Source organism: Heterodontus francisci, chromosome 3 (genome assembly GCF_036365525.1).
Source record: "Heterodontus francisci isolate sHetFra1 chromosome 3, sHetFra1.hap1, whole genome shotgun sequence".
Taxonomy (NCBI): Eukaryota; Metazoa; Chordata; class Chondrichthyes; order Heterodontiformes; family Heterodontidae; genus Heterodontus; species Heterodontus francisci.
The window spans coordinates 200,248,865-200,263,380 of NC_090373.1; the positions used below are offsets into that span (position 1 = coordinate 200,248,865).

Here is a 14,516-nt window from a genome sequence, read left to right on the forward strand (position 1 = left end):
ACTCAATAAAAGGAATGGCAAGGGTGCTTCAACCTCAAGAGTGCACCTCCTGTGCAATGTGGGAGCTCCAGGATACTTCCCGTATCCTAGAAAACCATTTGTGCAGGAAATGATGTCCATTGCGACAGCTTGAGCTCCGGGTTTTGGAGCTTCAGCTGCAGCTGGCAACACTGCGGTGCATTCATGAGGATGAGAGCTATGTGGACAGCACGTTTATAGATGTGGTCACCCCACAGCTTAAGAGTATGCAGGGAGAGAGGGAATAGGTGACTGCCAGACAGTCAAAAAGAATCAGGCAGGTAATGCAGGAGACCCCTGAGTGCATCTCACTCTCCAACAGGTATTCAGTTCTGAATACTGAGGAAAGTGATGCTTCACCTGGGGAGTGCAGCCACAGCCAAGTCCATGGCACCACGGGTGGCTCAGCTGCACAGCGGGGTACAGGAAAGACTGGAAGAGCCAGAGGGATAGGTGATTCAATAGTCAAGGAACAGACAGGCGTTTCTGTGGCCACAGATGTGAATCCAGGATGGTGTGTTCCCTCCCTGGTGCCAGGGTCAAGGATGTCTCTGAGCGGCTGCACAGCATCCTGAAGGGGGAGGGTGAACAGCCAGCAGTTGTGGTCCACATCAGAACCAACGACATAGGTAGAAAGTGGGATGTGGTCCTGTAGTCAGAATTTAGGGAGCTAGGTAAGAAATTAGCAAGTAGGAACTCAAAAGTAGTAATCTCCGGATTACTCCCAGTGCCACGTGCAAGTGAGTATAGAAATAGAAGGATAAGACAGATCAATGCATGGCTGGAAAGATGGTGCAGGAGGGAGGGCTTTAGATTCCTGGGACATTGGGAGAGATGGGACCTGTACAGGCTGGATGGATTGCACCTGAACAGAGCCGGGACTGAGTTCCTTACGGGACATTTTGCTAGCGCTAATGGGGAGGGTTTAAACTAGTTTGGCAGGGGGATGGGGACCTGAGGGTGGACTCAGTTGGGACAAAATCAGAAATGAAAATGGAAGGATTACTCCCCGTGCCACGTGCTAGTGAGAATAGGAATACGAGGAGTGATCGATTGAACACGTGGCTGGAGAATTGGTGTGGGAGGGAGGGCATCAGATTTCTGAGGCATTGGGACTGGTTCTGGGGCAGGTGGGACCTGTACAAGATGGGTGGGCTGCACCTTAACAGGACCGGAACTAATATCCTTGCAGGGAGATTTGCTTGTGCTGTTGGGGAGGGTTTAAGCTAGCTTGTTAGGGGGATGGGAACCTGAGGGGTAACTCAAATTGGAAGGAAGTAAAGCTGGTTAACAGGAGGTAGAAAAGTAGCAAGCGACATTAGAAGGCAGGTGAAACAAAGGCGAGCATCAACTGGGCTTAGAATGCAGAATAATATCAAGACGACAAAGTTAAGGGCACTCTACCTGAATGCACACAGCATTCACAACAAGGTAGATGATTTAAAGGTACAAATAGAGGTAAATGGGTATGATCTAATTGCCATAACGGAAATGTGACTACAGAGTGAGTAAGACTGGGAACTGAATATTCAAGAATATTTGACATTTAGGAAAGACAGGCAAAAAGGAAAAGTAGGTGGTGTTGCTCATAATAAGGGATGGGATCAGTACATTAGTAAGTGAGGATCTCAGATTGGAAGAACAAAATGTGGAATTTGTTTGGATGGAGCTAAGAAACAGCAAGGGGCAACAAACATTAGTAGGAGTTGTTTATAGGCCACCAAACAGTCGTGGTAGTGTGGGGCATGATATTAATCAGGAGATTAGAGAAACATGTGGGTAATACAATAATCATGGGTGACTTCAATCTGCAAAAAAAGACTGAGTAAACCTAATGAGCACTAATGCTATGGGGGATGAGTTTCTGGAGTGTGTCAGGGATGGTTTTCTAGAGCAGCATGTTGAGGAACCAACAAGAGAACAGGCTATTTTAGATCTAGTATTATGTAACGAGAAAGGGTTAATTAATAATCTTGTTGTAAAAGAACTTTTCCGGATGAGTGACCATAATATGATAGAATTTTACATTATGTTTGAAAGTGAGGTCGTTCAATCTGAAGCCAGGGTGTTAACTTTGAACAAAGAAAATTATGGGGACCTGAGGGTAAGCTCAGTTGGGACAAAATCAGAAATGAAAATGGAAGGCAGAAAATTAATGGATAAGTCTGGAAGACAGAGAAAACAAATGTTAGAAAATAAAAAAACGTTTGGCAGTGTTTAAGGGTATCTATTTCAATGCAAGGAGTATAGCAAACAAAGCAGATGAGCTGAGGGCACAGATAGACACGTGGCAGTATGATATCATAGCTATTACAGAAACATGGCTTAAGGAGGGACAGGAATGGCAGCTCAACGTTCCTGGTTACAGGGTTTTCAGATGCGATAGGGAGGAGGATAAAAAAGGAGGGGGAGTGGCATTTTTGGTCAAAGAAACTATTACAGCTGTGAGGAGGGATGACACGTTGGAAGGTTCATCAAATGAGGACATATGGATTCAGCTAAGGAACAAAAAAGGGGTGATCACACTGCTGGGAGTATACTATAGACCCCAAACAGTCAGAGGAAGATAGAAGAGCAGATATGTCGGCAAATCTCTGAGAAGTGCAATAACAATTGGAGAGTAATAGGGGATTTTAACTACCCCAATATTAAATGGGATAGTTTTAGTGTGAAAGGAATTGAGGGAACAGAATTCTTGAGGTGCATTCAGGAGAACCTTTTTGGCCGGTATGTCGCAAGTCCAATAAGAGAGGGCACAGTTTTAGACGAAGTTGTAGGAAATGAAGATGGGCGGGTGAAAGGAGTGGCAGTGATCATAATTCAGTCAGTTTGAACATAATTATGGAAAAGGACAGAGATAGAACAGGAGTTAGAGTTCTCAGATGGGGCAAGGCCAATTTTACTAAACTGAGGAGTGATTTAGTGAAAGTGGACTGGAAACAGCTAGTTGAAGGTAAATCAGTGTCACAACAGTGGGAGGCATTCAAAGGGGAGATTCAAGGGGTTCAGAGTAAACATGTTCCCACAAAGACTAAAGGTGAGACAGCCAAATCTAGAGCCCCATGGATGTCAAGGAGCCTACAAGGTAAGATGAGGAAGAAAAGGAAAGCTTATGTCCGACACTGAGAACTCAATACTACAGAAAGCTGAGAGGAGTATAGAAAATGGAGGGGTGAAATCAAAAAGGAAATTAGGAAAGCAAAGAGAGGGCATGAAAGAATATTGGCAAGCAATATCAAGGTGAATCCAAAGATGTTTTATCAATACATTAAGAGTAAGAGGATTATGAAGGAGAGAGTTGGGCCCATAATAGACCGAAAAGTAGGGGCGGAAGATGTTGGTATGGTTCTTAATGTATACTTTGCATCTGTCTTCACAAAAGAGGAGGACAATGCAGAAATTGCAGTTAAGGAGGAGGAGTGTGAAGTATTGGATGTGATAAACATAGAGAGAGAGGAAGTATTAATGGGATTAACATCCTTGAAAGTTGATAAATCACCAGGGTCAGATGAAATGCACCCCAGGCTGTTAAAAGAAGCAAGAGAGGAAATAACAGAAGGTCTGACCATCATTTTCCAATCCTCACTGGATTCAGGTGTGCTGTCTGAGGATTGGAGAACTGCTAACGTTGTACTTCTGTTTAAAAAGGGAGCAAGGGATCGACCGAATAATTACAGGCCAGTCAGTCTAACCTCAGTAGTGGGCAAATTATTGGAAACTATTCTGAGAGACAGGATAAACTGTCACTTAGAAAGGCACAGGGTAATCAAGGATAGGCAGCATGGATTTGTTAAGGAAAGATCTTGTTTGATCAACTTGATCGGATTTTTTGAAGAAGTAACAAGAAAGATAGATGAGGGTAGTGCAGTTGATGTAGTCGACATGGATTTTAGCAAGGCTTTTGACAAGGTCCCACATGGTAGACCGGTTAAAAAAAAATCCAGTGGGATCCAGGGAAATGCAGCAAGGTGGATACAAGATTGGCTCAGTGGCAGGAAACAAAGGGTAATGGTTGACGGGTGTTTTAGCGACTGGAGGGCTGTTTCCAGTGGCGTTCTGCAGGGCTCAGTACTGGGTCCCCTGCTTATTGTGGTATATGTTAACGATTTGCACGTAAATGTAGGGGGCATGATCAAGAAGTTTGCAGACCACACAAAGATTGACCGTGTGGTAGATAGCGAGGAGGATAGCTGTAGGCTGCAGGAAGATGTTGATGGTCTGGTCAGATGGGCAGAAAAGTGGCAAATGGAGTTCAACCTGGAGAAGTGTGAGGTGATGCATTTGGGGAGGTCAAACGAGGCAAAGGAATACACGATTAATCGGAAAATACTGAGAAGTGTAGAGGAAGTGAAGGACCTTGGAGTGAATGTCCACAGATCCCTGAAGGTAGCAGGACAGGTCAAAGAACAAAGAACAGTACAGTACAGCACAGGAACAGGCCATTCGGCCCTCCAAGCCTGCGCCGATCTTGATGCCTGCCAAAACTAACACCTTCTGCACTTCCGGGGCCCATATCCCTCGATTCCCTTCCTATTCATGTATTTGTCAAGATGTCTCTTAAACGTCGCTATCGTATCTGCTTCCACCACCTCCCCTGGCAGCAAGTTCCAGGCACTCACCACCCTCTGTGTAAAAAAACTTGCCTCGCACATCCCCTCTAAACTTTGCCCCTCGCACCTTAATCCTATGTCCCCTAGTAACTGACTCTTCCACCCTGCGAAAAAGCTTCTGACTATCCACTCTGTCCATGCCACTCATAACTTTGTAAACCTCTATCATGTCGCCCCTCCACCGTTCCAGTGAAAACAATCCGAGTTTTTCCAACCTCTCAAAGAACAAACAAAGAACAAAGATAATTACAGCACAGGAACAGGCCCTTCGGCCCTCCAAGCCTGCGCCGATCCAGATCCTCTCTCTAAACATGTCGCCTATTTTCTAAGGTTCTGTATCTCTTTTCTTCCTGCCCATTCATGTATCTGTCTAGATACATCTTAAAAGACTCCATCGTGCCCGCATCTACCACCTCCGCTGGCAATGCGTGCCCACCACCCTCTGCGTAAAGAACTTTCCACGCATATCCCCCCTAAACTTTTCCCCTTTCACTTTGAACTCGTGTCCTCTAGTAATTGAAACCCCCACTCTGGGAAAAATCCTCTTGCTATCCACCCTGTCTATACCTCTCATGATTTTGTACACCTCAATCAGGTCCCCCCTCAACCTCCGTCTTTCTAATGAAAATAATCCTAATCTACTCAACCTCTCTTCATAGCTAGCGCCCTCCATACCAGGCAACGTCCTGGTGAACCTCCTCTGCACCCTCTCCAAAGCATCCACATCCTTTTGATAATGTGGCGACCAGAACTGTACGCAGTATTCCAAATGTGGCCGAACCAAAGTCCTATACAACTGTAACATGACCTGCCAACTCTTGTACTCAATACCCCGTCCGATGAAGGAAAGCATGCCGTATGCCTTCTTGACCACTCTATTTACCTGCGCTGCCACCTTCAGGGAACAGTGGACCTGAACACCCAAATCTCTCTGGACATCAATTTTCCCCAGGACTTTTCCATTTACTGTATAGTTCACTCTTGAATTGGATCTTCCAAAATGCATCACCTCGCATTTGCCCTGATTGAACTCCATCTGCCATTTCTCTGCCCAACTCTCCAATCTATCTATATTCTGCTGTATTCTCTGACAGTCCCCTTCACTATCTGCTACTCCACCAATCTTAGTGTCGTCTGCAAACTTGCTAATCAGTCCACCTATACTTTCCTCCAAATCATTAATGTATATCACAAACAACAGTGGTCCCAGCACGGATCCCTGTGGAACACCACTGGTCACACGTCTCCATTTTGAGAAACTCCCTTCTACTGCTACTCTCTGTCTCCTGTTGCCCAGCCAGTTCTTTATCCATCTAGCTAGTACACCTTGGACCCCAAGCACCTTCACTTTCTCCATCAGCCTGCCATGGGGAACCTTATCAAACGCCTTACTGAAGTCCATGTATATGACATCGACAGCCCTTCCCTCATCAATCAACTTTGTCACTTCCTCAAAGAATTCTATTAAGTTGGTAAGACATGACCTTCCCTGCACAAAACCATGTTGCCTATCACTGATAAGCCCATTTTCTTCCAAATGGGAATAGATCCTATCCCTCAGTATCTTCTCCAGCAGCTTCCCTACCACTGACGTCAGGCTCACCGGTCTATAATTACCTGGATTATCCCTGCTACCCTTCTTAAACAAGGGGACAACATTAGCAATTCTCCAGTCCTCCGGGACCTCACCCGTGTTTAAGGATGTTGCAAAGATATTTGTTAAGGCCCCAGCTATTTCCTCTCTCGCTTCCCACAGTAACCTGGGATAGAAACATCTGTTCCTAACCTCAACATCCATCATGTCCCTCTCCTCGGTGAATACCGATGCAAAGTACTCGTTTAGAATCTCACCCATTTTCTCTGAGTCCAAGCATAACATTCCTCCTTTGTCCTTTAGTGGGCCAATCCTTTCTCTAGTTACCCTCTTTCTCCTTATATATGAATAAAAGGCTTTGGGATTTTCCTTAACCCTGTTTGCTAAAGATATTTCATGACCCCTTTTAGCCCTCTTAATTCCTCGTTTCAGATTGGTCCTACATTCCCGATATTCTTTCAAAGCTTCGTCTTTCATCAGCCGCCTAGACCTTATGTATGCTTCCTTTTTCCTCTTAGCTAGTCTCACAATTTCACCTGTCATCCATGGTTCCCTAATCTTGCCATTTCTATCCCTCATTTTCACAGGAACATGTCTCTCCTGCACGCTAATCAACCTCTCTTTAAAAGCCTCCCACATATCACATGTGGATTTACCTTCAAACAGCTGCTCCCAATCTACATTTCCCAGCTCCTGCCGAATTTTGGTATAGTTGGCCTTCCCCCAATTTAGCACTCTTCCTTTAGGACCACTCTCGTCTTTGTCCATGAGTATTTTAAAGCTTACGGAATTGTGATCACTATTCCCAAAGTAGTCCCCTACTGAAACTTCAACAACCTGGCCGGGCTCATTCCCCAACACCAGGTCCAGTATGGCCCCTTCCCGAGTTGGACTATTTACATACTGCTCTAGAAAACCCTCCTGGATGCTCCTTACAAATTCTGCTCCATCTGGACCTCTAACACTAAGCGAATCCCAGTCAATGTTGGGAAAATTAAAATCTCCTATCACCACCACCCTGTTGCTCCTACATCTTTCCATAATCTGTTTACATATTTGTACCTCTATCTCACGCTCGCTGTTGGGAGGCCTGTAGTACAGCCCCAACATTGTTACCGCACCCTTCCTATTTCTGAGTTCTGTCCATATTGCCTCACTGCTCGAGTCCTCCATAGTGCCCTCCTTCAGCACAGCTGTGATATCCTCTTTGACCAGTAATGCAACTCCTCCACCCCTTTTACCTCCCTCTCTATCCCACCTGAAGCATCGATATCCTGGTAAACCTCCTCTGTACCCTCTCCAAAGCCTCCACGTCCTTCTGGTTGTGTGGCGACCAGAATTGCATGCAATATTCTAAGTGTGGCCTAACTAAGGTTCTGTACAGCTGCAACATGACTTGCCAATTTTTATACTCTATGCCCCGACCGATGAAGGCAAGCATGCCGTATGCCTTCTTGACTACCTTATCCACCTGCGTTGCCACTTTCAGTGACCTGTGGACCTGTACGCCCAGATCTCTCTGCCTGTCAATACTCCTAAGGGTTCTGCCATTTACTGTATACTTCCCAACTGCATTAGACCTTCCAAAATGCATTACCTCACATTTGTCCGGATTAAACTCCATCTGCCATTTCTCCACCCAAGTCTCCAACCGATCTATATCCTGCTGTATCCTCTGACAATCCTCATCATTATCCGCAACTGCACCAATCTTTGTGTTGTCCGCAAACTTACTAATCAGACCAGCTACATTTTCCTCCAAATCATTTATATATACTACAAACAGCAAAGGTCCCAGCACTGATCCCTGCGGAACACCACTAGTCACATCCCTCCATTCAGAAAAACACCCATCCACTGTTACCCTCTGTCTTCTGTGACCGAGCCAGTTCTGTATCCATCTTGCCAGCTCACCTCTGATCCCGTGTGACTTCACCTTTTGCACCAGTCTGCCATGCGGGACCTTGTCAAAGGCTTTACTAAAGTCCATACAGACAACATCCACCGCCCTTCCCTCATCAATCATCTTCGTCACTTCCTCAAAAAACTCAATCAAATTAGTAAGACACGACCTCCCCTTCACAAAACCATGCTGTCTCTCGCTAATAAGTCCATTTGTTTCCAAATGGGAGTAAATCCTGTCCCAAAGAATCCTCTCTAATAGTTTCCCTACCACTGACGTAAGGCACACCGGCCTATAATTTCCTGAATTATCTTTGCCACCCTTCTTAAACAAAGGAACAACATTGGCTATTCTCCAGTCCTCTGGGACCTCACCTGTAGCCAATGAGGATGCAAAAATTTCTGTCAAGGCCCCAGCAATTTCTTCCCTTGCCTCCCTCAGTATTCTGGGGTAGATCCCATCAGGCCCTGGGGACTTATCTACCTTAATGCTTTGCAAGACACCCAACAGCTCCTCCTTTTTGACAATGAGATGACTGAGACTATCTGCACTCCCTTCCCTAGGCTCATCATCCAAGTCCTTCTCCTTGGTGAATACTGATGCAAAGTACTCATTTAGCACCTCGCCCATTTCCTCTGGCTCCACGCATAGATTCCCTCCTCTGTCCTTGAGTGGGCCAACCCTTTCCCTGGTTATCCTCTTGCTCTTTATATATGTATAAAAAGCCTTGGGAGTTTCCTTAATCCTGTTTGCCAATGACTTTTCATGACCCCTTTTAGCCCTCCTGACTCCTTGTTTAAGTTCCTTCCAACTGTCTTTATATTCCATAAGTGCTTCATCTGTTCCTAGCCTTCCAGCCCTTACAAATGCTTCCTTTTTCTTTTTGACTAGGCTCACAATATCCCGTGTTATCCAAGCTTCCCGAAACTTGCCAAACTTGTCTTTCTTCCTCACAGGAACATGCTGGTCCTGGATTCTTATCAGTTGACTTTTGAAAGACTCCCATATGTCAGATGTTGATTTACCCTCAAACAGCCGCCCCCAATCTAAATTCTTCAGTTCCTGCCTAATATTGTTATAATTAGCCTTCCCCCAATTTAGCACCTTCACCCGAGGACTACTCTTATCTTTATCCACAAGTACCTTAAAACTTATGGAATTATGGTCACTGCTCCCGAAATGCCCCCCCACTGAAACTTCGACCACCTGGCCGGGCTCATTCCCCAATATCAGGTCCAGAATGGCCCCATCCCTAGTTGGACTATCTACATACTGTTTCAAGAAGCCCTCCTGGATGCTCCTCACAAATTCTGCCCCATCCAAGCCCCTAGCACTAAGTGAGTCCCAGTCAATATTGGACAAGTTAAAATCACCCACCACTACAACCCTGTTATCTTTACATAAGGTCGATAAGGTGGTTGAGAAGGCATATGGAATCCTTTTCTTTATTAGCCGAGGTATAGAATATAAGAGCAGGGAGTTTATGCTGGAACTGTATAATTCATTGGTTCGGCCACAACTGGAGTACTGTGTGCAGTTCTGGTCACCTCATTACAGAAAGGATGTAATCGCACAAGAGAGGGTACAGAGGAGATTTACAAGGATGTTGCCAGAACTGGAAAACTGCAGCTATGAGGAAAGATTGGATAGGCTGGGGTTGTTCTCCTTGGAACAGAGAAGGCTGAGGGGAGAACTGATTAATATGTACAAAATCTTGAAGGACCTGGATAGAGTGGAGGTGAAGGGTCTATTCACCTTAGCAGAGAGGTCAGTAACGAGGGGGCATGGATTTAAAGTGATTGGTAGAATAATTATAGGGGAGATGAGGAAATACTTTTTCATCCAGAGGGTGGTGATGGTCTGGAACTCGCTGCCTGAAAGGGTAGGTGAGGCAGAAACCCTCAACTTATTCAAAGGGAGTCTGGATATGCACCTCAAGTGCCGTAAGCTGCAGGGCTACGGACCAAATGCTGGAAGGTGGGATTAGAATAGGTGGATCGTTTTTCAGTCAGCACAGACACAATGGGTCAAGTGGCCTCTTTCTTTGCCTTAAACTTTCGATGATTCAATGATTCTATATTGTCTGTTCCAAGTAGTGCATTTTTTTTTGTAGGTGAGGTGGGTCCATTATAAGATTTTATAAGTCCATTATAAAGCAAGCAGAGTTGATACTGGTTCAGAAAGCCAACTTATAATTTTAGCCAGAGCTCACATATCTTTCCACTTGTGGAACATTGATTGAAGGGCTTGGTACATGTTTGAAGATTTTCCATTTACTCGTGTCGCAGGTACTCACCGTGGTTTGATGATGTTCGGAACAGACAAAGAATCTTCTTGTTCATGGCTATGGCCCTTCCAATTTCATAACCAACCCCTAAGGAAGGTTGGGTGACCTCTGCCACTATTACTGCCGAGGAGAAAGGCATTTCATTACGTACAAGAATCCATAACTGCACAAATTAAAGAATGCTGCATGGAAATCAACATAACATAGTAATCATCCCTCTCAGTCGGTACTAAGACATGCAGATTGCAGGTTTGGACCCTGGTCTATGCCAAGTTAACTTATCTCAGCCAGATATCCCTCAATTCCCTTAGTATGCAAAATCTATCGTCCTCTTTCTTGAATATATTCAACAAAGAACAGAACAGCACAGGAACAGGCTATTCGGCCCTCCAAGCCTGCGCCGATCTTGATGCCTGTCTAAACTAAAACCTTCTGCACTTCCGGGGTCCGTATCCCTCTATTCCCATCCTATTCATGTATTTGTCAAGATGCCTCTTAAACGTCGCTATCGTACCTGCTTCCACCACCTCCCCCGGTAGCAACTTCCAGGCACTCACCACCCTCTGTGTAAAGGATTTGCCTCGCACATCCCCTCTAAACTTTGCCCCTCGCACCTTAAACCTATGTCCCCTCGTAACTGACTCTTCCACCCTGGGAAAAAGCTTCTGACTATCCACTCTGTCCGTGCTGCTCATAACTTTGTAAACCTCTATCATGTCGCCCCTCCACCTCCGTCGTTCCAGTGAAAACAATCTGTATTTATCCAACCTCTCCTCATAGCTAATGCCCTCCAGACCAGGCAACATCCTGGTAAACCTCTTCTGTACCCTCTCCAAAGCCTCCACGTCCTTCTGGTAGTGTGGCGACCAGAATTGCATGCAATATTCTAAGTGTGGCCTAACTAAGATTCTGTACAGCTGCAGCATGACTTGCCAATGTTTATACTCTATGCCCTGACCGATGAAGGTAAGCATGCTCAACAATGGAGCATCCACAACCCTCTGGGGTAGAGAATTCACATCCCTTTGAGTGAAGAAATTTCTCCTCATCTTAGTCCTAAATGGCTGACCTCTTATTCTGAGACTGTGTTCTCGATTCCCCAGCCTGCGGAAACAACCTCACAGCATCTACCCTGTAAGCCCCTTAAGAATTTTATATGCTTCAATTATATCATCTCTCATTCTTCTAAATTCCAGGGAAAATAGGCCTAGTCTACTCAGTCATTCCTCAAAGGACAATCCACTTATCCCAGGAACCAGTCTAGTGAACCTTTGTTGCACTCCCTCCAGGGCAAGTATGTCCTTCCTTCCGTAAGGAGATCAAAACTGCACACAGTGCTCCAGGTGTGGGTTTACCAAGTCCATCACCTGAAAAATCCAGTCTCGATTCTGATCCAAGAAGGAGAGCAACATCTTACTCGTATGTACATATTAAACTCACCATCAGCCTCCTGCAACCACGCCAGATCTCGATCATGGATGTATTTATCTTCAGTCTTCATTCCATCCTCACCTGTGATATACCAGATGGAGAATGAACTCTAATTTTTCACATCAACTAAAAGTATAACAAATAATCAAATTGTCAGATGTAATTCTGAGACAAGCACATCAGAAGATCTGAGTGTAAAGAGTTGATCTATTACTGAGAGAAAAATATTAATGCTCCTCACAAAAACAACCCAAAGCTGTCTGACATTCCCCTTCTCAATTACTGCTGGCTGCTCTTCCTCATCCACAAAAAGCACGACTCCAGTCTTTCTGTCCCTAGCCCCATGCCCCTGGCTTGATTCCACACTCCTACCCCAACGACTGCTGATAACTGTTAGTAATACTCTCCTCTGCGTTAGTAAGTTCCACTCCAGAGAATACAGCTCAAAAATTAGGCTGACACTCCAGTGCAGTGCTGAGGGAGTGCTGCACTGTCAAAGGTGCCATCTTTCAGATGAGACAATAAACTGAGACCCCATTTGCTCTCTCAGGTTGGACACTATTTCGAAGAAGAGCAGGGGAGTTCTCCTGGTGTTCTAGCCAATATTTATTCCTCAACTAACATCACAGAAACGGATCTGATCACTAACACATAGCTGTCTGTTGGATCTTGTACACAAATTGGCTATTATGTTTTCTACATCACAACAGTGACTGCACTTCATTGGCTTGGTACTTTCAAACATCCGGACATCATAAAAAGCTCTATAATAAATTCCAATCTGTCTTTCTCTTCCGGCCCACAAAAAGCACCATTCTGACATTTTATCCCTTTCTAGGTCCTCAAGTACCACCACACTCTCATCCCCTAAAAGTAACCCAGGAGCTCCTATTTGCTTGTATCTGGTGGTGATTGTGTTGAGGGGAGGGGGATGGCGGCGGAGGGATAGGTGGGATGTGGAGTTTCAGCCCCTCAGGGTGCGGGGAGAAGGTGATGATAAACTTGTTCCCTGCTGGTGCTGCCTTCAGTTTTCTCTGGCCACGAGCTGCAATTTAAATAATAAATAAAAACTGAAAGTGCTGGAAATACTCAGCAGGTCTGGCAGCACCTGTGGAGAAAGAAGCAGAGTTAATGTTTCAGGTCATTGACCCTTCATCAGAACTGGCAAAGGTTAGAAATGTAATCGGTTTTAAACAAGTAAAGCGGGGGTGGGGGCGGGGAAGAGAACAAAAGGGAAGGTATGTGATAGGACAGAGGGCCAGAGTGATGAACTGACAAGGCGGTCATGGAGGAAAGGCAAAGAGAGTGTGCTGGTGGTGTGGTGAAAGGCAAAGCATTAGTGCAGAGAGTGCGTTAATAACAGAATAATGAACAGACCTAGCCAAAAGCACAAACGTGAAAAAACCAATAGGCCAGCGCATGGTAAAAAAATATAATAAAATAAAAATTAAAAAGGGCCAGTTATGCTCTGAAATGATTGAACTCAATGTTCAGTCCGGCAGGCTGCAGTGTGCCTAATTGGAAAATGAGATGCTGTTCCTCGAGCTTGCGTTGATGTTCGCTGGAACATTGCAGCAATCCCAGGACAGAGATGTGAGCATGAGAGTGGGGGGGGGCGGGGCGGTGTTGAAATGGCCAGCAACCGGAAGCTCGGGGTCACGCTTTCGGACTGAGCGGAGGTGTTCCGCAAAGTGGTCACACAATCTGCATTTGGTTTCCCCAATGTAGAGGAGACCACATTGTGAGCAGTGAATACAGTATACTACATTGAAGGAAGTACGAGTAAATCACTGCTTCACCTGAAAGGAGTGTTTGGGGCCTGGGATAGTGAGGAGAGAGGAGGTAAATGGGCAGGTATTACACCTCCTGCGATTGCAGGGGAAGGTGCCATGGGAAGGGGACGAGGTGGTGAGGGTAATGGAGGAATGGACAAGGGTGTCACGATCCCTTCGGAATGCTGACAGGGGAAGGGAGGGGAAGATGCGACTGGTAGTGGCATCACGCTGGAGGTGGCGGAAATGGCGGAGGATGATCCTTTGGATATGGAGGCTGATGGGGTGGAAAGTGAGGACAAGGGGAACCCTGTCACGGTTCTGGGAGGGAGGGGAAGGGGTGAGGGTAGAGGTGCGGAAAATGGGCCGGACACGGTTGAGGGCCCTGTCAACCACAATGGGGGGAAATCCTTGGTTGAGGAAAAAGGAAGACATATCAGAAGCACCGTCATGGAAGGTAGCATCATTAAAGCAGATGCGTCGGAGATTGAGAAACTGGGAGAATGGAATGGAGTCCTTACAGGAGGCAGGGTGTGAAGAAGTGTAGTCGAGGTAGCTGTGGGAGTCGGTGGGTTTATAATGAATATTACTGGACGGTCTATCCCCAGAGATGGAGATAGAAAAGTCGAGGAAGGGAAATGTCAGAGATGGACCATGTAAAGGTGAGAGAAGGGTGGAAATTAGAAGCAAAGTTGAATTTAAATAACCTTTGTCGGTTAACGCCGAGCTGCCGATGTGCTCTGTAAAAACTCTCCCAAATTTCTTCAAAAAGTCGATAATCCGAGAGTAGAGTTGCACATCCCGCCTCCCACCCCTGATACTACCACAAAAATAAATACCGAGACTCATCTCCCTCCTCCTCGCGCCGCTGATGCCTTTATCAAAGATGGCGGCCTCCTGG

At 45.7% G+C, this 14,516-nt stretch overlaps 1 protein-coding gene across 1 annotated transcript in view; it reads right to left on the reverse strand.

Annotated features, from left to right (window-relative positions):
* dnph1 (2'-deoxynucleoside 5'-phosphate N-hydrolase 1) overlaps window positions 1–14,479 on the reverse strand; it is a 37,322-nt gene extending 22,843 nt beyond the window's left edge. The window contains exons 1-3 of the mRNA XM_068019776.1: window positions 14,323–14,479; window positions 11,853–11,924; window positions 10,422–10,532 (exon numbers count right to left, since the gene is read on the reverse strand). Of these exons, the coding sequence (XP_067875877.1) occupies window positions 10,422–10,532; window positions 11,853–11,924; window positions 14,323–14,464 (325 nt within the window). The 5' untranslated portion in view covers window positions 14,465–14,479. The remainder of the gene's footprint in view (window positions 1–10,421; window positions 10,533–11,852; window positions 11,925–14,322) is intronic.
* Window positions 14,480–14,516: the final 37 nt, after the last annotated feature.